This window comes from Heterocephalus glaber, unplaced genomic scaffold (assembly GCF_053883595.1).
Source record: "Heterocephalus glaber isolate CG9 unplaced genomic scaffold, H.glaber_assembly_v1.0 deba00001481, whole genome shotgun sequence".
In the NCBI taxonomy this organism is placed as follows: domain Eukaryota; kingdom Metazoa; phylum Chordata; class Mammalia; order Rodentia; family Bathyergidae; genus Heterocephalus; species Heterocephalus glaber.
The window spans coordinates 37115904-37140494 of record NW_028258317.1 but is presented as its reverse complement, the minus strand read 5'-3'; the positions used below and the strand labels follow the sequence as shown (position 1 = coordinate 37140494).

Below are 24591 nucleotides of genomic sequence, written 5' to 3'. Positions count from 1 at the left end.
TGAACATCCAGGAGGAGATTCTAGTTTCTCAAATGAGCAGCAATAAACTAGAGGATCAGTATGGAGAGGGTTTTTCCTAGTCGAGCATATCCTACATCAGCCAGGCATTTTGTTGTCTCTGTTCCCTGTTATCTTCCTAATAATGAGCTTTTTGCCTTAAAATCAGAGAAAATTTAAGATGGAGATGACTGGAGGTCTATTCCGACCCTCAGACCTTGGGATCACATTTTTTTTTACCCAGTTCCAGTCCCCTGGATCCCTTTTTGTTCCCCAGTGCCTCAGAGCAGGCCAAAGGATCCAAACCATTAAAACATCACTGAAAGTGTATAACAAGGCAATTCGTGATTACCTCAGAGTGTCAGAAGTCACAGGCCGCCTGGGCCAGAGAGAGGATCATCCTCAGAGGCCAGAATAGGTGACAACAGATCCTCTCCAAATTGCCTTCTCAGAGCAGAAACTGGCAAACAGCAGGGATTTGGTTTTGCTCGTGGGCTCTGCTTTCCCGGGGTCCCAGCTAGATATACTGGATGACAGCATAGAGAGCTTGCCCCTGCTGGCTGTCAGCGGGGATTTTGTTTCTTCTTTTCCCCCAAAGTAATTCTACTCGGCCTCACTCCTAAATAAGCATTGAACACCTTTAAAAAATATATTGCCCTGTCGTATCAAAGTTTCCAGTCCTCTAAACTCAGCCGAGCTTGGTGGCACACACATGTAATCCCAGCACTTGGGAGGCTGAGGCAGGAGGATTGCAGTGAGTCTTAGGACAACCTGGGTTACATAGAGTTCAAGGCCAGTCTAGACTACATAGCAAGACCCTGTCTCAAGAAGAAAAAAAAAAAGTATGCTACCAGTCCTCTAAAATCGGGGCTCTTTCTTACTGCTCCTCAAAATTCTAAGGATTTATACTTTGCTTTTGATCTCAGACCCTGTAGTTCAGGCTCCCACTGTTAAGGTTACTCATATCACCTAGCCATCCTGTTTACTGCACCTGGGATCTCCTTGTGCCCTAATACACACTTTCAGAGTGCAAGCAATGTTGAGAGAAAAGTGGGAAGAAGTTGCAACTACCAAACACTTGGGAAGACAATGTTACAATATCCACCAACATTATTGTATTCTAACACTTTTAGATACCCATCTGAAGCTCTTTAACTCTTCAAAAAGTCTTACAAGGGTTCAGAAAACTAGAGGGAGACATCTGGTTACCACGACATCAGGAATAGCCCTCATATGAGACCCCTTTCCATGAACTTCGGAGGTGTTTCAGAATTGGACCATAACTTTAAGTTAGGTAAATAAAATATCTACAGATATCACTGAGCTAGCATCTACCCAATTCTTTTTGTTCAGTGTTTACAACATGAAGTAGTACCATACGTAACTTTATAATATATGTATCTGTACCTAAATGGAGAAGAAATAATGTTCATGGTTTAGCAATTGGACTGGTACATTTTTCCAGGAGTAGCAGCTGCATCTAGAATTGCATACTCTCAAGACTGTTTGCCTTGGGAGCAAAGAGAAGTCACAGTAGGAACAAGTAACCAAACCAGAAGCAACTTTCTATTGTGTATGTATTAAGCAAAAGCAATATACAAAAATACAAACTTAGAAGGTGACTTCATCCTATAAAAGAAGTGACCATGGAATACCCTTAATAAGCAGGTCCCTGGAGTTTTGATGAAAGGGGAAAATATTTATGCAAGCGTTTTTGAAGAACTGTGAATGTTTAGAGTTCTTCACATCTCATTTCTACTTCCCTTACTCAAGTGAACACCTAAGTGACATTAATAAATGAAAATGCCAGGGCCGGGGATTTAGCTCACTTGTTCTGCCGCCTGCCCTGCACACTCAAGCACTGGAGTTTGATCCCCAGTACCAAAAAATAAATAAATAAATGAAATGAAAATGCCTTCGTGTTTTACCTTTGCTATTCTGAGGGTCACAGGTATGTCCTTAAAATGTCTGAAAATCTCGGTCTCTTACCCAAGGCACTCTGTCAATGATTGTGGGCACGAATACTTCTATAGGACCGGTCACAGCCTACCCGACAGGGAACTGCCCACTCTGCCTTCGGAAGGCTACCCACCCATGGTGTCTGTTTGAATCTCAGCCTGCTTCTCTTACAGGCAGACAGACAGACAGACAGACACACACACACACACACACACACACACACACTCTCCTGAACAGAGACTCAGATGTGACCCACCTGAGGAGTGAGTTTCCCAACCCTCTGGGTTATGGGCTCGTGCACCACGACTTCCACTTTGCAGGCGTCTTTCTCTCTTGGAATGGCAAACTGCAGGTCCTCCGCTGACAGGAAGGCCGAGCTGCCCTTGGTCACCCTCAGCCCGCGGTTTAGGCTGACGAAGGTGGGATGGGTCGCGTGCAGGAGCAGGGGGAGCACCAGGGCGCAGTGCGCACTCCAGCCTGGAGGGCTCATGCCGGGCCCTGCCTGCAGCACCAGCGAGCACCAAGGAAGGCGCCTCCTCCTCCGGGGTTTCTCCCAGGGCCAAGGGGCAGGGCCGGGGTCACACAGGGAGGTCTCACCGTGCCCCTCTCATCTCAGGCTCAGACAAGGAGGCATTTCAGGCAATTCCGGGCTTTTCATAAAACTCGCTGATCGCTCCTGACAACGCCACCGCGAAATGAATGTGCCTCCCCAGTGCTTCGCTAATCCTGGAAGAGAGGGAAGGGTTTGGGGAAAGAGGGAGAGACCTCCGGGTTTGCCTGCTATTCTAAAGACCACTGTAGACAAAGGGACCTTTCAACCAGCCCATAATTTCAGCTAAATTAAAAACAAATAAACTAACTTGACCTCCAGGCCCATCTGAAAGGCAAGGCAGCCATTCATTACCCTGTTGTAGCTGCTGCTTCCAGACGCAGCAGACCCCCGTCCAAGTTGTCCTCTGTGTGGTCCACAACCCCCAGGCCTCCCAGCTCAGAGAGCTTCTGAGCGCTCTGCCTCGGTTTCCCCGTTTGTTAAGCGGAGAATACATTCTGCTCTGTTACAAGGAACTAATAGGATTATTTGCACACTGCTTGAAAATTAATTTTAAATCAATACAACCCTACTAAGAAACAAGCTTAACATTTGTCACATGGACTGACTTTGCCAGGCAATGAAGACACCTAAGAAACACTTGATGGAAACTGGAAAGAATATTTGTCTTTTAAGCAAGCACACAAGTTTTTATTTATGTGTAAAGCGGCCCATGAACCCCGTGACATAGTTTCAATACACACAGCTAAGGCACAATGTGTGTAGTGTATATTTACAATACTGATAATGCTAATTGCAATGAACTCAGTTTAGACAAATGGAGGCTTTGTTTCTACTTTAACCACTCAGAAGTCTGTGATTATTTTTCTGTTCTGTAGAACTGAAAATATTTATCCAAAGCCAAAGGTATTGAAATATATCCTTAAATTCCAAGTATGCAACAGTGGTTTGTTTGGCCCACAGAAAAGCCTTGGATTTTAATGATTTTAGTAAATTTCTCTATGTAATACAGCAATACTAAAATAAATGTCCATTTTATGGTGTTCCTAAAAATGCCTCTGTGACCCCACACTCCTCTGACCAGATCCTGCTCCCCACATTCCACACACATGCCAGTGCCCACCGTGGCCACCACCCCACAGCAGGTAGGAAGGTGGCTGGGGTGGGGAGAAAGATCCCAGTGAACATGGTCAGGAAGCCAAGTGGGAGTGGCTATTCAAAAAACGGGGACAATGGCCAGATTTTGCAGCAAAAACCTTACCATAAAAACTGAGACACCTTGAAAAGTTCGGTTTTCTTATAACCTAGAAGAGAAGTTTGAAGAAACTACAGTTGACAGCAGAAAAACTCAGACTATGCACTATTTTATAAATGGTTCAACACCAGCCATGAGATGAGAAGGAAAGTGCAACAGTAAGAAAATTGGAAGACGGAAAATCAGTGGTAGGAACTACTATGAACTATGTCCCCAGTTCTCACATCTATGAAAAAATAGAATGAAAACCCCATCATCACTTTGGATGGGAATTAACTGAGAAGATGAAAATGCTCACTTCGATAAGCAATCACCATACCAAATCGCTTTTTCTCTTCCTTCACTGTTGTGTTCAGTTACCTTCATCACAAACATTTTATATGCAACTATATTCAAAGTGTTCATTTAATTAGGATTACCCCTTTGATTAGTAATAAATGTGTACTGATTTTTAAAATACCTCTATTATCTACTTCTAATACATTTAGGGAAGTCACATTCCTGTGTCACTCTTGAAACCCTCACTTTGGAGGCAATGAATGAGCTGTGTCATTGGAGGGGTGCATGCTTCACAGATTGGCCTCCTTTATGGTGTTAGTCTCAGAATGGAACTGCTCACACACTCCCACTGACCATGCTGCCCACACACACACGGAATTGTGTTAGCTTATTTGTGCAAAAATGCACATTTGGTCATTAAACTTTCACAGCAAAGTAAAATCTTCTTTCCATTTACATTTAGTGCCCAAGAGCACACAGAAAAGTAACCCATTCCAGGATGGGAGAGGCAACACGATAAGCAGGTTATCTCCCTAAACTGGGAGATGGCAGGGAAAACTTTCCTTTCTGAGATTTAAATGACTCAACACAGAAAAACTTCAAGGGCCCACCCCTCCTGCATTCTTATCTCACTTAGTCTCTTTCACTGGTTCTTTCTCTACTACCTGACTTTTCAGTTTGGGGGACCCTAGCATCTAATCCTCGGACTGTCTTAATATCTACCCTCATTAAATGGTGATTTCATTTCTTGGTTTTAAATGCCACTTACATGCTAATGAGTCCCAAACCTGTCAGTCTATCATGGACCTCCCCTCAAATTAGACTCACGTATTCGACTCTGCTTGACATCTTCATACACATCTCCTTCTCCCCTTTTTTTCCAGCACTGGAATTGAACCCAGGGTCACTCTGCCACTGAGCTCTGCATCCCCAGTCCATTTAAAAATAAATAAATAAATAAATTTACTTTTGAGAAACTAGGGATTGAACCAAGGGCCACTGCACAGAAAAACAACCCCAGTTCTTTTTTTAAATTTTTATTTTGAGACAGGATCTCCTTAAATTGCTAAACTGCCCAGGTTGGGTTTGAACTTGCAATCCTTTTGCCTCAGCCTCCAGAGCAGCTGGGATTATAGGTGTACACCACCACACCCAGTGATGAGGTGCCTACATCCCATTCTTTGAGTAGTCAAAATCAAACGCTCGATCTTCTTTTTTAGTCTTCCCTAAATTAACGGCAACTCTGACTTTGTGGTTGTTCCTGACATTGTCACACTCTGTACACTCAAACGGACAAAAATCTCTGTTGGTTCTCTGTGGTGATCAGACTTTAGGGTGACTGCCAACAATTCCAGCATCCTAGCATCTAGAAGTTCCTTCCTCTTGAGTGCCAACAGAACCCGTGAGACAGGGGACGGGCTTCGGAGACCCATGAAAACATTTCCTTATTTATATTGCTCGTTAACATTTCCCTCATGGAGATGAAGTTTTTATTTTTTATTCATAGATTTATCCCTAGTACTTTCCAGTGCCTGATATATCAATAAGTATTTGTCAAATGAGTGAATAAACTGGAGAGCCAATACCTTGAGTTCCCCTATATAGGGCTACAGTTTAATCGGAAATGTTAACAGAGAGAAAGAACTGTCATTGTAAGTGAGCACCATCAGTCATGGATCCAGATGTCATGTGAACTCAGGGTCTGAAAGTTATCCCAAAAAGGCAGATTGTCCTGAGATGTATGGATGAAGTCCATTTTCTGTACCTAGAACATTGAAGTTGAGTTTACTGACTCCGGAAAATGTCACACTTTGAGACTTTCTGACAAATCGGCTAGTGAGCCAACTAGTCTTACCCAGGCAGCACCTCGGGTGAAACACTAAAGTAGAAGAGATATGAAGACTGAGGTGCTACACTCTGTCTCATCATTCCATGCAGCACTGAGCCTCTTCTCCAACACAGATAAACGAGGAGGAGGGTGTCACTTTCAGCCTTGCTCATAGTAACAAAACTCCATACAGAGCAAATGCCCACCAGCAAGGAAATGGCTGGATAATTTAGATGTATTTGTACCAGGGAATATAATATAGCCTTTGAGATTTGATTTAGACCTTTATCACTCATTGGAGGACTTTCCACAAGATGTTGTGTTTTTAAAAAAAGCAAAATGGAGAAAAAGATATATGTTTTGCTTCCCTTTGGTAAATAACAATAAAAGCTGCAACTGTGTATATTTACAGATGTTTATGGGGAGGTACGTGTTGTATATCATGATGTAGGCATGGATAAAAATACGGACTGATGAGCCTTAGGTCATTAATAGGGATTACCTGGAAGGGGTGATGTATTATTATGGGCAGAGGAGAAAGGAGAGCAGGAAGGGCACTCCAGATTGGGTACTTGCGCTCCACACTCATCCTCACTGAAGCACCTGTGAAAGCCCTGACCCCACTGTGGGGGGTGTACGTGAGATCATGAAGGCAGCGTTCTCGGGAAGGGCATCTCCAGGCACCCTCATCATGAACTTCTTAGCCTTTAGGTTTGTGAGGCATAAACTTCTGGTATTTAAGCCACCCGGTCCGTGGTATTTCTGTTATTAACATTCCAAGCTAAAAGAGTAATTAAAAAAAAAAATGGAAAACCATGCAGTTAAAAATTCAACAATACAGGGCCAGGGATTTAGCTCAGTGGTTCCACCACCTTGCCTTGCAAGCACAAGATCCTGAGTTCAATCCCCGGTACCAAAAAAAAAAAAAATCAACAATACAAAAACCACATATGTGTATTTGTATAAAATTATGTGTGTGTGATGTAAAGAGAAACTTAAAAGCAAATTTGACTATATGTAAAGGTCTTTTGAAAGTATGTTTGTAGAGAACTTAAAAATAAATATTTTTATGAACAAAATGTTTTTATGGACATAAGTATACTAAGTAATTCACTGACAAAGGCCATTGTAAAATAAATCAGTCTCATAGTCTCATGAATTATTATTATTTCACCATGTTGCTTAACAGAAAATAAATTTAAGAATATCATTAGCAGAGCTGGGCCTGGTGGCAGCATGTGAGAGGCTGACACACGAGAATCATAGTGAGTTAAAGGCAGCCTGGGCTACAGAGCAAGACCCTGTCTCACAAAAACAAAACAAAACACAAAGAATATCATCAGCATAATTAGAGACTTGGTACTAACCATCAAGGGACAGAGGGACAAAGGGAAGTTATATCTTTCTTCTTGGGTGTGGCCATTCACCTAGTGGGAAGACTGTGAATCCCAGAAGAAACCAAAGAGAGAGAGGCCCGCACACTTCACCCAGACCCCAGCCCCAAAGGGTGAGGCAGCAGCGCACACTGAACTCTACTAAAACAGTCCTTGGCAGAGGTGGGTCTATGTGTGCTGTGCCGAAATTCTCTTCCCCTGCCACCCACTCAGCAACAGCTGGTGTCTTGTGTTCTACGAGGACACATAAAACAAGAGCTTTGCAGGGTGCTGGGGATTTAGCTCAGTGGTTTCGCCGCCTGCTAGGCAAGCACAAGGACCCAAGTTCGATCCCCAGTACCAAAAAAAAAAAAGCAAGAGCTTTGCTGCAGAGTCAGATTTCTGGTCTTGGCACATGTTGGGCCCACTGGTTGGCCTATCTCTAGACCAGCTCTATCTCTTGTCCCTGGCAGCAGCCATAGCAGGGCCCTGCGTTCACATGTGTGGAGCCAGACCTGGGCACAGCGTGAGTAAATCAACATCTGTGGAAGGGAAGCTATCTTAGAGGCTTTGCCGTAATTCACAAATTTGTGCTTCATAATTTTAACATGTTTGGTTTAGCAATATCTAAGAAACGAAGTATGAACCAAAATGAAACAAATAATCAAATCTTCTGTTTCATCTTAGCAAATTAGAATACAAAATAAGATCCCTTCAAACAAATTTTAAAAATAATATAGTGAACGCCTCCTTCTTTTCTCATAAGGTAACTTACTACCTGTTTTCCAACATCTATTAAAGGCAAGAATGACTCTTTGTCCCACAGTATCCACTTCCACCTTTGGTGGAAAAAGAAACATTAACGGGGTACCCGCTCACCCAGAACACAGTCTCTCTGGCAGCTATTTGTGGCCATATGACCAGCATCTGGACAACAGAATTTAAGAAGAAATGTCACACGGCAGCTCTGAGAAACTTTCTTTTAGAGGTATTGTTTGTCCTTGGTCTTTTTCCTTTGCCCAAGGGAAATGTGCCATGCCATTGAGGCTGGCAGAGCTGCAAGCCAGAAGGAGCCCAGTCCCTGGGACATTTGTAAAGCAATGACCATATCCACCTATTTCTCCAGAACTTTACGTGGTAAGGAATTTAAACCTTCCTGTTTAGTTCATTATTTGGAGGTTTTAATTGTTGTTACTCATGACTAAATCTAACAATACATTTGTTTGTTTGTTTGTTTTGCATTACTGGGGATTAAACCCAAGCCCACACTGAGCTACAACCCTAGCCCTTTTTTTATTTTTTGAATTTTGAGACAGGATCTTCAGAAGTCACTAAACTTGTGATCCTCCTGCTTCATACGCCTTTACTAATCACCTTATTCTTCAGGGGTTTGTAGTAATTTACTTTAGTCCCCCCTCAGTTAATGGTTGTGACTTCTTAGCTAATAGCTTCTGGGGTTTAACTGTGGGATACGGTAAAGGTCTTGTCCTGATGCCCATCTTCTAGGAAGAGATAAGAGGCTAAGCAGAAAATCTGTCTCTGTGCTGGCTCCCTGTGGCACAGTGTTGTGGAGAGATTAGAGCTGAATTCTGAAGCTCTGGATTGTAATCCTAATGCTTATTCACAGCTATTTTCACTTTCAACAATGGATCGCCCACCTTGCCTTCTCAAAAGTTTCCCTGTGAGACTAAATGAAACAATCACTGTGGAAATATTTTAACCATAAAGCCTCAACCAAATGTAACATTATTGTTACAAAATATATCAAAGAAATACCCACTCAGGAAAAACAAAATGGCAGGAATTGGGCCTTGTGAAGGTGGCAAAATTAGGCTCAATAAATATCAAGCAGGGTTTGTTTCATTGATCTTACTCTTTAGACAGGATACACAATTTTTAAAATCCCAATACTTCAAAAGCAACTGGAAGCAACACAATTGGGAAGGAAAAAAAGAATGCAGGGGTAGCAATTTACAAATTCAAAATCAAATGAACTTAATCCTTCACTCAACAGAGCCTGAATGATGGCTACAGAATTACGGGCCACAGAGATTTTTTTTAAGTGTGCTTTATTTGTGTTTTATTTATATTCTAACTCTGCTCCTGTATTTTTTCCCTTGGTGTTGGAAACACCAAGTATGTGAACATTGTAATAAGGAAAGAATTCAGCTGAACTGACAGAGAAAGAACAGGAAAGAAAAACGGAACAGTGGCAAACCAAATCAAGACGATAAATCAAATGTGATTTCATAGGTGACAATGGGTCTTTTATCTCCCCACAAATCAGATGATGGTGATTGTCTTGTCCCTGATTCAGAATTAGGATCCCAGTGGCAGCCAATACTTACTTAACAAAGCCTTAATGGGAAGCATAGTACATCTTGAGAATGTCATTCTCTTGGTCTCAACAGCAGGCCAAGTCAGGCCTCAGGAAACATCTGCCCACGGCTTGCTCTAATTGCTGCCGTGGACACACACCAGCACAACTATTGGGGGCAGTTGGAGGTGGAAGCTAGATTCCCCAAGGAAGCTTATAAAATGGTTTTCAGCCACTCCAACCTTACTTTGATTCTGTAGTAGAAAAAAATCCTGTCTTTGCTTGCTTGCTTGCTTGCTGTTTCTCAGCACTCTGACATCCTCACATTTCGCCTGCAATCGGTTCTGCTTTCCCTCTACCGTCTTTTTCCTTCATGTGAAAACCATGTGCTCAAGTATAACTTAGCAAGCTGTGCAAGTCAGTAAGAACGTGTGAAAAATGTTCTGAAAAATGGAAATCTTCCCTGCTTTGAATTTATCCTTATTAGGATAAAGTTTACTTTATCCAAACTATCTTTCTTAAGAAATTTCCTAAAAAAAAAAAAGAAAGAAAGAAATTTCCCAAACAGAAGAAAATAAGGTAGTAACATTTCATTTGGTGGAGGAGAAATGTGTACTTGTATTTATTGCATAGTTACACACTTAGCTTAAACATAGGAACATGTATTCTTCATGTTGATGTAAATGTGATACTTCTGTCAGTAGTCTGAGATATTCTGTGCATAAGAAAAAACCTGGATCCCAGCTGTGCTCCAGCTTCTCAATGAATGAAAATTCTCAGTAACAAATAGTAATGATATGCCCTGTTGAGAATGACATTTAATATTCTGTGTCTCTGAGCAGAAAAAGCCTTTGACAAAATCCAACATCTTTTCATGATAAAAAACACTGAAGAAAATAGGCATAGAAAGAACATGTCTCAATCTCATAAGAGCCATGTATGACAAATTTACTGCCAGCATCATATTAAATGGGGGAAAACTGAAAGCTTTCCCTCTAAAATGAGGAACAAGACAAGGATGTTCGCTATCACCACTCCTGTTCAACACAGTCCTCAAAACATTATCAAGAGCAACTCGGTAAGAAAAAGAAATAAAAGGGATATGTACAGGAAAGGAAGAAGCCAAATTATCATTATTTGCAGATGCCTTGATCCTGTACCTGGAAAACTCAAAAAAATCCACCAAAAGTTTCCTAGACTTAATTGCCAAATCCAGCACTGTAGCAGGATACAAAACCAACACACAAAGATTAATGGCTTTCCTCTACTCCAATAATGAACCCACTGAGAAAGAAATTAGGAAAAAATACTATTCAAAATAGCACCAAGAAAAACTAAATACTTGGAAATTAACCTAACTAAGGAAGTGAAAGGCCTCTATGACACAAACTATAGTACCCTAAAAAGGGAGCTCAAAGAGAACATCAGAAAATGGAAAGATATCTTCTTTTCCTGGATAGGCAGAACCAATACAGTCAAAATGGACATACATATTTTCCAAAATTGACGTACAGACAGTGCAATCCCAGTCAAAATTCCAACAGCCCCCTTCACAGAACTGGAGAAAACAATCCTAAAATTTCTTTTTCTTTCTTTTTTTTTTTTTTTTTGGTACCGGAGATCGAACTCGGGTCCTTGTGTTTGAGCAGCAGGCGGCGAAACCACTGAGCTAAATCTCCGCCCCGATCCTAAAATTTCTATGGGACCAGAAGAGACTCAGAATAGCAAAAGCAATCCTAGGTAAAAGTGCAAAGCAGGGACCATCAACAATCTCAGACTTGAAGTTATATTACAAAGTTACAGTGATTAAAAACAGCGTTTGCATGGTATGGGCACAAAAACAGACATGGGGATCAATGGAACAGAACAAAGGATGTGGAAGCAACCCCAGACACAATCAACTTCTGATCTTTGACACAGGGGCCAAAAACATACACTGGAGGAAAGACAGCCTCTTTAGTAAGTGTTGCTGGGAAACTGGCTCTCCACAGGCAAAAGATTGTGTCTAGATGCACATCTCTCCCAGTGTAGTACTAAATTATTATCAAAATAGATCCAAGAGCTAAATGTTAAAACGAAAACACTTAATATGCCGAAAGATAAACTAGGTAAAACTCTCTCAAAGACATAGGCATAGACAATGACTTTCTAAACAGAACCCTGGTTGCCCAGGAAATATTACAAAGAATCAACAAATGAGATCATATAAAATTCAAAAGCTTCCACACCCCAAAAGAAACAACCAAAAAAGTGAAAAGACAACCTATGGAATGGGAAAAAAATTTTTGCGAGGTATTCCTCAAAAGACTGATATCTAGAGTATATAAAGAACTCAACTCCGTGGTTCCGCCACCTGCCTCGCAAGCGCAAGGTCCAGAGTTCAATCCCCGGTGCTCACCCCAAAAAAAGAACTAAAAAAAAAATTAGATCTTCCCAAAATAAAAGACAAAATGAAATAATGGGCAACTAAAATGAATAGATACTTTCACAGAAGAAATACAACCGGCCAATAAATACATGAAGAATGTTCAACACCAGTGACCATTAGAGAAATGCAAATTAAAACAACACTGAGATTCCATCTTACCCTAGAAAGAATGGCCATCATCCAAGAACTCAAATAATAGCAAATGCTGGTGAGGCTGGAGCAGAAAAGAAATCCTTCTTCATTCTTCGTGAGAATGTAAACAAGTGTAAATACCATGGAAATTAATATGGAGAGCCCTCGAAAACTACAACTAGAAATTCCATTTGACCCAGCTATTCCCCTTCTATGTACCTTCCCAAAAGATTTAAAGTCATCATATTATAGTGATACATGAATACCCATGTTTACAGCAGCACAATTTATAACAGGTAAATCTTGGAAACACGCTAAATGTCCATCAACAATGAATGGATAAAGAAAATGTGGTATTTACACACAATGGAGGGAGTACTACTCTGCTATAAAGGATAAACTTGAGTCATTTGTAAGAAAACAGATGCACCTTGAGATCATGATGCTAAGTGAAATAAATCAGACACATAAGCTTAAATATGGTCACATGGTTTCCCTTACATGAGAAACCCAAAATACAAATAAAGAGCAAAATAAAAGGAAGATAATAGAAAATGGGGAGATAGCACTTTCTCAATTGGGGAGAGGATCAAGAGGTGGAGGGAGGGAATGAGGGGGAGAGGGAAAGGCAACAAAACAAGAATTAAAATGTGCTATGTATGTGCAACAACTCCACATGAGGCATGTAAACAGTATGTATTGCAAATACGTACTCACAAAATTTTTTAAAGGTGTAAATTAAGCAGTAGTTAATATACAAAAAAGTATCTGTCTCCAGAATTGTGCAGTGGAAGCTACACATCACAAGGCAAGGGCTCCTCCCTCCTGTGCCCAGCCCAGGTACCAAGATAACAGTTGTCTAGCACAGCTTGCTGTTTGTCTGCTTGCATTTTGCAGAATTCTCATGTGGCCTGCTGTTCTCATCATCACTCTGAATAGTTACTGCCGTCCAACCGAAAATGATGTAAGCAACTGATCCTATTTGTTTTCTCTGAACACATGCGTGTGTCCTGTGTATGTCCCCATGTGTGTATGTGTATGTGTCCTGGCTCTCACAGATTCAGATCTAACAAGTACTCTAAAGTCCTTTAGAAAGAAAATAAACTAATAGGAAGATAGCATTTAACATAAAAAACACCCAAGTCAAGATCAGTCCATTCCCACCCACCTAAACATATGATTTTTAAATTTTTGGCTAAAAGGGTGAAGAAAGCCTGGGAAAACTTTCTGACTCTATACCACATTAAACTCTTTAAAATTCCAGTCAGAATAAACGTAGAAACCATCATGGAATTTTTGATATGCTTTTTCAATCATCATAATTTTCATACAAATAATTTCCAAAGTAATCGATACAACATATTAAAGTTGCAAGCATAAACTTGTAGCTGAACATAACTATCACAGGACAACTAAATCCAAATCATAGCGACATGAGTTGATTCACTATGGGGCAGGGAACTGGAAGCCAGGAAGACTACGTCCTTGGGGAAGAGCCGGCTGTCTAAACTAGACAAACTGGTTGAGGAAAGAAGACTTATGTAGACTTCACCAAAAACCAGATCCACTGCCTCTTATGACCTTAAAGCTCCCTGAGGTAGAGAAATGAATTGTTTGTTGGGGAAACAGGGAGGGAACTTTCTAATGCATGGCCTCGCGTCCCAGCAGGAGTCGATGTGGATGGAGCATCTTCACCTGGGGCTCCTTCCCCCTCATCCTGAAGATCTCATTTCATTTCCTCCCAACCACAGCCCGAGAGCAGCTGTGCTAGGAAGACACAACTTCCAAGCAAATTCTTCTCTTTCAAGAACCTCTGAAGGAATCTAAATTTCCCAGTTGCTTCTCAAAGATGGAAAATCCTTGCAATCTTTTGAACATAGGATTTTCAAAGTGCATTTGGGGGTGGAAGGGGAAATAGCCTGCATCCCCTAAGATATTTTTCTATAATAAGTTTTAGTATATCCAACATATGTCCTCCTTTTTCTCTTTTTGCTTATTTTCTTGCTATGTACAGGTACTGAGTTATATAGTTTATACACATCTTTTCATTTATTTCTCCTAACAAACCTATAAACTAGTCTGTTATTTTTCTGATTTTATAAATAATGACTTTAAAAAGTCACCTAGCAAAAAAAAAAAAAAGTCACCTAGCAATCATAATAAAAACTAACACTTCTTAAGTGCTTACTATATGCTGGACATTGTTCAAAATTCTCTACATAAATATTGTTTAACCCCTGCAATGGTTTTATGAGGTAAACAGTAATTTTTCAGGTTTGGAAAATGAGAAGCACAGTAGTTAAGTAACTTATACAAAGGCATTACTTTGACCTTGACCTTGCACAAACTGGACTCCAGTTTCCCCAAAGCCAGGAACCCTGCACTAAGCTGCTGTTTTCTCCTGCTTTACTTTACACCAAAATCTTACTCTCTCTGCAATTCCTTCACTGGCCGCCATGTGTATTGTCTGCAGTATGCAAACCCTTCACACCCTCTTCGTGTTCTAGGGAGCAGTCTATGATAGTGGCCAGAGCTGGTTTCACTGGAGGCAATGATCTCTACAGGAAGTCTCTGCACACCAGGGCCACACCCTGTCTCTCAGTGTAGTGCTGATTCCACTCTGTCCACCACAAGCACAGTTTGCAGTCCCCGAGGCAAACAGGCTACTTCATAATTCCAGCCTGTTCAATCAGTAAATTACACATTGATTCTGCCTTTATCATTCTATGTCCCCCTCTCTGCAATGTTTTTCTTCACTGTGTTCTAAATCACAGAATACGTGACTTGAGAGGATCCTTAGAAATCAACTAGTCCATATCCTTCATTTTATTTACCAAATTATTCACTTTTTTCTTATTTTTGAGCACACATTTATGAAAGGACAAAGATACAGAAACCTATCAAAAAGAAAAAAAATACACTTCCCAATACCCAGAGAAAACACTCTTAGGCATGTGTGAGTGGGGCGTGTGTGTGTGTGTGTGTGTGTGTGTGTGTGTATGTATGTATGGTTAAGTGACTACCAAAATTACACAGCCATCTGGAACCAAGCCTGGATCCAACCCTCAGTTCTGACAGCCCAGCACTAAGCCCATTATTCATGCAGCTTCCTTCAAGCATAGATGATGCTCAGTCCAGAAAACATCCCTTCCAGTGTATCCTACCCAGGTCCTCAGGATGCACTGGCTGGCTCAGTGCTACGGAGAAGGAGCCATCCTCTGGCCACATCCTTACCCTGAGGGGAAGAACAACCCTTTTCCTTCTGCCCATCATAGGTTCACTGGCTGGATCCTGTAAATCAGACTTAAAGAAATGACAGATGAACAAGAGAAAAACATATTGATTTATTTAATGTAGGTATTACGTGACACAGGAGAATTCAGAAGGAAATGAAAACCAGACGAAACACTAAGTCTCAGCATTTCTGTACAAAGTTTGATGGAGAGTGAAAAGTCATGCAGGGCTGAGCCAAGGGAAATTTAGCAAAATGTGTTTGGTCAGGCTCCTCTTGGTGACCCTCCATCTTCACAAGTGAGGATGCTCTTTTCCTTTGGGGATTGGAAGGGTACCCTCTCATAAGGGTCTTAGGGTCTGCTATTCAGAGAAGGGCAAATCCTTTGAGCACCTGCCATTCCTCCAATCCCTATGGTTTAAAATATTCAGTATGCCAGGGTGCTATATCTTGGGGTGGCATGTTCTGCATTCCATCATAACAACGGTTGTAAATTCAGGTGGACTTTTGACTGCTACACAAAGCTCTTTAGTATTCCTTCCTCATGTCAACAATTCAACATTCATCCTCTAATGAAGGCCATGTTTTGCAAATTATGCTTATGAAAACGCTATTTTGAAGATATTAAAAAGTGTTTCACAAAAACTCTTCTAGATTCAAATATGTTTGAAGCACACAGCACTAAAATCTCCTTTTCAAGAGTCACAACATAATAGGAACATAGGAAAGACTCCAAGAAGACAGGAAAAGAAAACCTGAAATTTAAGCCTGAAATAGAAAGATTTTTTATTCTTTTTCTAAATAAACACCCAATTTCTTTGAAAAATTATTAAAACACTATATTAGAGAATTAAAATGACTGCAATATAGGATGGTCAAATGATACCTACCAAATTTCTGACCATTCCTGATAAATCCATTCTTACTGAATCTCTATCAGAAATCTAGACTGCCCTTTGGAAACTAGACCTGGGCTGTCTCTACAAAGACCTTCTACTAAAGCTGCCTTCAAATCAGGGAAGACCAAACACTGAGGGAAAAGGTTTTGTGCTTGCTACTTACATTGTTTCTAATGACTATTAGTTTCATAAACCATCAAAAGCATTTTTTGGCCCAGGGATTTAGCTCAGTGGTTCTGGCACCTGCCGTGCAAGCGCAAGGTCCCGAGTTCAATCCCTGGTACCAAAAAAACAAAAGCGTTTCTTTAAAAATTAGGAAGTAACCATGGCTTAAATTACTTTTGCTTTCAGAGACCAATTTTCATGACAGGTTACTTTAATTGAATAACAAAGAAATGAAAAGCACTTTCATTCACTGTTATTGTCTATACTCCATTCTGTACCTGGGACCACATGGGTAGGAATCCAAATTCACATGGAAGACCTTCCCAGCCAGAGTCACTGTGATTGAAATTGCTTTTCCTCTTCTTGAGTGAAGAGGCATTTCTTAATTTACAATGAAACACCAAATTATTTTTAATTCATATTAATCATGCTGAGGAATTCATTTTTTGAGAACAATCTCATATTTATAATACATCCTGGTTCTTTATGTGGACATAACATAATCATTTGTTCATACATCTTGCAAATAATTGTTGAGTAACCACTTTGCAACAAGTCTCATACTAAATGCTGGGATTATAAAGACAAAAAGAAATTCCTGCCCTCTGTGAGTTTATAGTGTAATTCAGAAAGACATACATATAAATTAATGATCCAAAAGAGTAATAAGGGATATAATGGTGGAGTATATTGTGTACTAGAAAAATAAAAAGGAAGGCAGCATATCAGTCAAGCTGGGCCTGAGAATACTTCCTAGGAGGGGAAAGAGTTAAATTTCAGAGAATAGGATTTGGAAAGGTAAAAAGGAGAACAAAAGGCATGTTTGAAGATGAAGAGAAAAAATAAGGTACAGTCAAAAATAAACAAGTAAATGTTATGTCGGAAGCGAAGCATTTTTGTGTGAAAAGATACAGATACTGTGCAAGTCAAAGTAAACAGAAGGTAATCCATGACCTTGAGAGATCAGAGATTTTTGGGAAAGAAATTTATGTTCAGGTACATGAAAATGCAAAATGGCCTTTGCTGTGACAGCATATAAGCAAAATGCTCTACTGACCCCACCAAACTCACCGGAATACAATTTAAAACAATTAATGAATTAAGAAACATCCATTCTTCCACATGACCCCCTTGTGAAAAGGATTGCTCAGACCAGAAAAGCAGCCAGCACACTTCTGGTGCCGTGTCACTGACCATGCCACTTGCATGCCATTGAATGATACAACTCAAACTCATACAGGATGCATAACAATGTATAGTCATTATTGTTATTTCCATTTTGCAGCTAAGGAAAGAGAAGGAACCTGTCTAAGACAAATGACAGTGGTGTCACTGAGATTCCAACCCCAACAGACAGGCCTAAGAGCCCAGGTGTCTGACACCCAGCACTCTGCTCTGGCACATGGTGAGCAAGACAAGGAATCAGGGGCCCCAGCAGTGAAGGATTTGTCAAAGGTTAGCAATTAGCTGATCTGCTACTTTATCCACTGCTGCAAGCAAAGTGTGGAAGGTAAAGCACAGTATCAAAATTGCAGTACTTAAACCAACAAATAAATTTAACGGAACTCTAATGATAATCTGGACATTCTTCCTGCTGAGGTTCTTAGCACGATTCCGATGTCTTTAAGCCATGACCTACACATCACTTTGTAAAATAACTTAAAAACATAATTTTGTAAGTAATTTGATTTAATAGTACTAAAAAAGACGGTGTTTTTTCTCTGAGGCAGGATTGGAGCTGAAGAGAAAGAATGCAGAGGCCAGGCTGCTAACCAGAGCCCACAGACCTGTGCACCTGTCTCCATTCCAGTTTCCTTGAGGAAGAACTTACTCTCTTTGGACTCTGTTTCATCTTTAGAGTGAAAACAATAATCAGCATCTTCAGGATTCTGAAAATTGGTTCATGTAACAATATCCATACATGTAAATCCCAGTCCCTGGCACACACATAGGGAGGCTCAATCAAAGTTGTTTTCCTTTCTTCTCCTTTCTATCCCAGACCCATGGAAGAAAGTTTTCCCTAAAACTTACTTTAATAGGGAGATAGAGCTTTTGCAAATGAGAAGGAGATGTAGAGATGGGGGGGAGGGGAAATAAAAAGAATCAGATGTTTTATGTACCTATAACAACTTCTCACAATGAATGCAAGCATTATGTACTGCAAACATGCACCAATAAAAATTTAAAAGTTATTTTCAGAGTTACCATTGTAGTGGTACGTGTCACTGGACATTTGTCAACACCCACGGAATGTACAAGACAGAGTGAACTATATAAGGTAAACTATGGTCTCTACCTCATAATGACTGGCTCACTCATTGTAACAGATATACCACACTAAGCAAAAAGCTAATAATAGTGGAATCTAGGGATCACAGGTGAGGAGGTAGGTCAGGACTCTGGACTTTCTATTCATTATCCACCAAGCCATCTTTTGATGAGTCTCATGAGTTAGGGCGAATCGACTTGCCTGTGATCCCCAGCCAGAGCCAGAATGCTTTCCATGCAGCAGTGCAGGGTGTCAGCAACAGAAAATAGTCAAGACAACCACATTGGGGTCCCATTCATCATGCTTCCTGGTGTAGAAGGAATGGGCATAATTTACAGCTCCATCCCTTCTCAGGTGTTCATATCCTCAGCTATGCTAGTGCCATCAGGCCCCACTGGCTCACAGGACACTTCCCCATGCTGAGGCCCCATGTACCAACACATCCTGTGTGTGTGTGTGTGTGTGTGTGTGGGTATGTACATGTGTGTGTTCCACTGCACATGCTCAACTCCTGATGCAAGCCTAATGGCATTAAGAAATGTGAAACTTGCTTAGGAACTCCAAATGCCAGTGAGTCAGAGAAATCTTTTAAAAGACAAAAAAGGAAGCAACAGCAGTCTTGGCTCAAACACTTTGAGTTTCCAAGACACAAATAATCTATATTCAAAACGTTGGTTTGCAGTCTGTCTAGAAGTAGGAATATATTTATCCCAGGCACAATGTCCAGATTGGCTGATAAATATCGTTCAAATTGTGATGTCTCTGAGCACTGCATAAGCGTATCATGGTGGAAGATACTTCTGTGAGAAAATATACCAACCTATCTGTCCTGTACCTTGCTGGCCAAAGTACTGAGACAGCCTTACTGGGCCTTGCCCAGTCCAGTGCACCCTGCCAGGCACAATGCATGCTGTCAGCTTGCTCTAGACCACAGTACCAACACAGTGGCCTGGAGACAGGCAGTGTGGTGGTCACTGCTACAGGAGAAGTACTGGCTGCAAAGAAGACAGCAGTGTCCAGTGTCGGTCACTCTCCACTGCCCCAGAAGAAAGCACACAGTCCTGACAGCCTCCGAGGTTCTGCACTGCTAATAACGATGAGAAACACACCCAGAAGAAAAATTACCTCTAATGACTCTCAAAACTAGCAGGTCCATCTCTAGCTTCCTAGTACAATGGCCCATGCACCACTCCTAGAGTCGCTGGGTTAGGGTGGAGAAAGGTAGTGGGAGCGGGACAGGGAATGTGACCAGCATAGGAATGGGATCAGCATAGGAAGAGCCTGAAGGCACTGCCCAGTGTGGAGGGGATCAGGGCGGGTTAGGGTGGACAAGAGAGAGATAGGACAGCTCAGGCAGAGGAGAGCTGACACACATGAAGTAAGGAAGGAAGCCCCAAATCTGGTGTCACAGGGGAGCTTTTTATTGAGACCCTGTAAGTGACCATTCCTAGGAAGCCAGCACATGTGTAAGGTACACATAAAAAGTAAGTGGATTCCTGAACCAGTAAATTTGCCAGAAAGAAATCAAAGTCTAAGATTAAAGAAATTACCATGAAAGTTTTACTAGAAAGTTGCGCTTCCACTTTGTTGCATTTTAATTTTATCCCTTGCTGTGAATTGTATATGTATGTTTGCTGTACTGGGGGTGGAACTCAGGGTCTTCACACTAAGCTACACCTCCATGCCTTTTCGTTTTTGAGACCAGGTTTAATTCTGTAGCCCAGGGTGGCCTTGAACTTGCCACCCTCTGAGTAGCTGAGAATTACAGGCATATGCTACTGTGCCTTTAAAGACAAAGGTAAATATTTATATTATAGCCATATATTTTATTGTTCACAAGGCTAATGCTTTTCCTTACTTTTTTCACAGTATGGTATTTTAAGATTTAAAAAAGAAGTGGGTATATTTGGGATTAGGTAAGGAGTAATAGCTGTCCCTAAAATCATTACTTGCAAAATCAGTTTTGATAAGATTAGAAGAGAATTTGAGGCTATCTGCTTTATCATCTGCTGCAAAGCAGAAAAATTCAAACAGCCTAGTCTAAAACTTGAAAATCTCACACATCCTTCCAAAGTGTCATTCCTATGTGCTTATGCCAATTGCTTCTCACTGATTCTTAGTGAAACAATGGCCCTTACTTTAACACTTTAACATGAACCCTTGTGCCTTCTCGGTGGGAGCCCTTCTCACTGTCTGCAATTTTAGCTTGGGATAAACAATCTGGCTAGTTCTACTGAAGAACAAAACCAAAGATCAATCTTTTGAGGCACCAAAAGCTGTCAATTCCTTTCTTTAAATAAAATGGACATTCTAATATTAAGAAAAAGTGTAATAACACTGCATGGCATTTGTGTCATAACCTGTAGTTCATCAGTCTCTGTAGGCAGACTTCATTTAAGCATATGAACTAAGGACACCTAAACTGCTTACTTTTTGAAAACTTTAATACCTGTGAAAAGACCTCAATCTACAATATAAATATACAGGTTAATTAAACTTTCTCAGCCTTCATCCTTTGTATGGTGCAGATTCGTAATATTTACTTCACAGGGTAGTTGTGAATAGAATTTCTGTGCTTTTTTAAATGAACAAATTCCTCTGCCCTCACTCCTGGCACATGTAGGTCATGACACTGTCTTCAAGCCTTAGGGTTTAAAGTCTTGTTTTCAGGCTCTCTGGACACAGAGCTAGCAATTCAAATGGGAGGCTTTAAAGCACTGGACATGCTGTGCCTCAAGCCTGCTGTGAAAGCAAGCGAGCTCTGACCAGGTCTCTGGTAGCTCAGGTTGTCATCATTTGCCTTTCTAATGTAGGCAAACACTAACCCAGGAAAGTGATGGGGAGGACATTTCTCATAGCCTGATTCCCATGCACTATATGAGGCTGGCCACCAAAGCAACTTCCACATCCCAGATCAGGAAATGCCTCTTTATTGGGTGTAAATGAAAACCAATTGTTCCCAGTGAAGCCACTCAGCAGCATCAATAAGGGAGTCCACATAACCTCTGCAATCCAGAATGCTGTATGCCACACACTGCTCCCTCCCAGTTAGAACAGTAAAATCAACACCACATAGGTTTTATGGCCAAATGAGAAAAATAAAATGGGTTCCATCTGAAGCTTTTGAAAAATTCCATTGAAGTGCAAAGCTAGTCCATAGCCCTGCCTCAGAAAGTTTACCTGCGACCATACTCTGTAGCCAAAAGCTAAGTCCAGAGCATATTATGAATGGATTATTAAAATGTGAGGCTTTTGTGTGTGTGTGTGTGTGTGTGTGTGTATGTGTGTGTGTGGTTACAGGTTTTATTGCAGTACTGTTTTAATAATTTGGAAGATCAGCTAACACTAGTAGGAGGTGGTGTTGACAGACACACGGTGAGCAGGATGTGAATAGGATTTAAAATGCAATGTTAAACTCCTTGAGCACTATTTAAAATAATCACGTATCTCTTAAATCACCCTCAAATAACCTCTTAATCATCGATCAGTACCTAAAGCAGCTTCTTTTTTTTTAATCATTCCAAAATTTCAAAGGGCTTGAGATATTAGCTACTTTTCATACTTAAGTAAAATCATTTTTATAAAAAGCTTTGTAGTTTCACTCCAATCTCTGTGAAGATAGGTACTAAGGTAGCAGAGGTGATGTCAGCCAGGACATTCAAGTTGCTGAGCCATGACAGGTGGTGAGCAGAAGTATATTTTCCTTAAAATGCAAAAATTATTAGAAGAAAATAAAAAGAAGGTAAGAATAATGAAAAGTGAGAAAGCAAGAAAAAAGACAATTAGGACTATAATTTGAAATGAGTTATTTACTCATGCTTTCACTGCTGGTGAACTGGTCATTGCATCACATACTTTAAGTGACAGTGAATTCATGCTAAAAGGACTGTTTTACATTGCCTGCCATGTCTTGCTTCCATCCTTCCTGAAATCCTTCCTACTTGATTAAGGCCCTGTCAAATGCCACTTTCGGGATGACCTGAGACTGGCTCATCTCATTTGGAAAGACTCCCTTCCTGCCACTGCAGGAGATTATATTTTATTTACAGGGCATTTATCACCCCCTCTCTGGCAGTACTGATTTATCCATGTGTTTTGAAGGCAGAAGGACAAAATTGTCTGTGGCATTCAACATGTGGATCAAAAAGTGAAAACACCAATAACTGTGGCTTTAGCATTCTTGTTAAAACAAGAACACCAAGAACACACTGGTACCTTTGAGCTCTTCCCATTCAAATCAGGACATTCCTATGACTGTAACTAGTTTCCTCTTTCAAAAGAAATGGGGAGCTAGAGATAGCGTTTCTCAGAGGAACATCTAAAGGTATACCTCATGGGTCTTTTTTTTTTACTTTTTTTACTTCCTTTAAGTCCAACATTTATTTAAAAATCCTTCACCAAAGATATAATAGACAAGCCTATTCAGTTCACAGATCTCACAAATCCAAGCAGGTTCACTGCTATCACTGAGGACACAGTCAAGATGCACAGCCTTGATAATCAGAGGCTGGAATGATGGACAGAAGCCAATACATTAGCTTTCAATAAGCAAAAATGTGTAACTCTATATTTTCCAAAATTAACTGCACGTGTATATGAGAAAAAGCAGATCTACTTTGGCAGAGGTTTATGCAAGAAAGAGAAGTGGGGGCAATCTGTCCTCAAGTACTTGAAGGAGGACTGACTTTAGCCTGTGGTCCAGAGCACAGAATCGGAAAGAAAGAGTGGAAATCTCAACTTACTTTCAGAGAAAAAGATCCCTAGGTGCTGCCCAGCAACAGTAAGGGGTGAAATATAAACACAGGGCAGGGTTCTTTGTTTGGGGGAAGAAATGTAGATCATGTGCTTCCTAGGGTCCCTGGGTGTCCCTGCTTGGTTGCCCCTCCCACCTCTCCAGAATGCTCCTGCATGGCTCCCTCCGGGCCACTGATGTGTTAGTCAAACCAGACTCTCCCTTCCTTTCACACCCACACTGCCCATGCAGCTTTTGAGGCTTTGTGACCTTGATCTGTGCTGTTCCACTGGCCATGAATACCCTTTTCCCATGCCACCAGCTGCTCTGTTTGCCTGGCTGAATTCTATCCTCATCTTTCCCGTCTCAACCTCCCAGACCAGTTTTTTCTGCCCACATAGAATCCTGCAATGCTGGACATCTACAGGCATTTTATTATTTCTTGTAGTTTTTTTTGTTCTGTTTTGTTTTTTGAAATCTGCCTTTTTTCCTGGTCTGTAAGCTCCTTGAAGATAAAAAGCATGACTATTCTGTTCACCCAAGTGCCTCTAGGGCTCATCACTGGATCTTGCATAGAGAAGCTCAGAAAATATCAGTTGAGTGGCTGAACCCAAAACAAACATCAGATCTATAAGAAAAAAATGGGGGGGGGGGCCGCAGAGAGGCATACAGACAGAATGTGTGTTTGAACACCACTGTCTTTCCTTTTGGTGATAGTTCACAAGCTCACTATGGTGCGAACCCAGGGGTTCAAATTCTCAAACAAACGTTTCTCTCTCAAGTTGAATCCCTCGACACAATGGAGCAAAATCTAGAGAAAAAAATGATTCATCTCTTTATATATTTACCTGAAAGAACTATAAAAGTCTTAAATTCTGAGAATCAAGAAGAAATGAAGGCAGAATGATTTTCACACTACCCTTGGTTCTCCACTCAAAGTCACCTAAATAGCCTGTAAGTTCATGGATCTGTTGCAGGCCACTCAAACGATGAGAAAGAATCAAGTGAGAACTAGACTGCTGGTCAGGGTCGAAGGTCAGGGGAGGATGTGCAGTACTGAGATCTGCTATGCCCAGGAAGTAGGATCTGGAAGAAACCTTTACTGCTTATTTCTTTTTCCTTTTCACCTATACATTAGGTAACTTGTCACATGTTTGCTTCTTTCCAACTCCTCAC

At 40.9% G+C, this 24591-nt stretch overlaps 1 protein-coding gene across 5 annotated transcripts in view; it reads right to left on the bottom strand.

Annotated features, from left to right (window-relative positions):
• Frem1 (FRAS1 related extracellular matrix 1) overlaps positions 1-24591 on the bottom strand; it is a 369630-nt gene that overhangs the window by 129802 nt on the left and 215237 nt on the right. For all 5 annotated transcript variants that reach the window (XM_004838313.3, XM_087183903.1, XM_013069744.3 and 2 more), the window contains one exon: positions 2213-2682. In XM_004838313.3, coding sequence (XP_004838370.1) covers positions 2213-2446 — 234 coding nt within the window. In that variant the 5' untranslated portion in view covers positions 2447-2682. The remainder of the gene's footprint in view (positions 1-2212; positions 2683-24591) is intronic.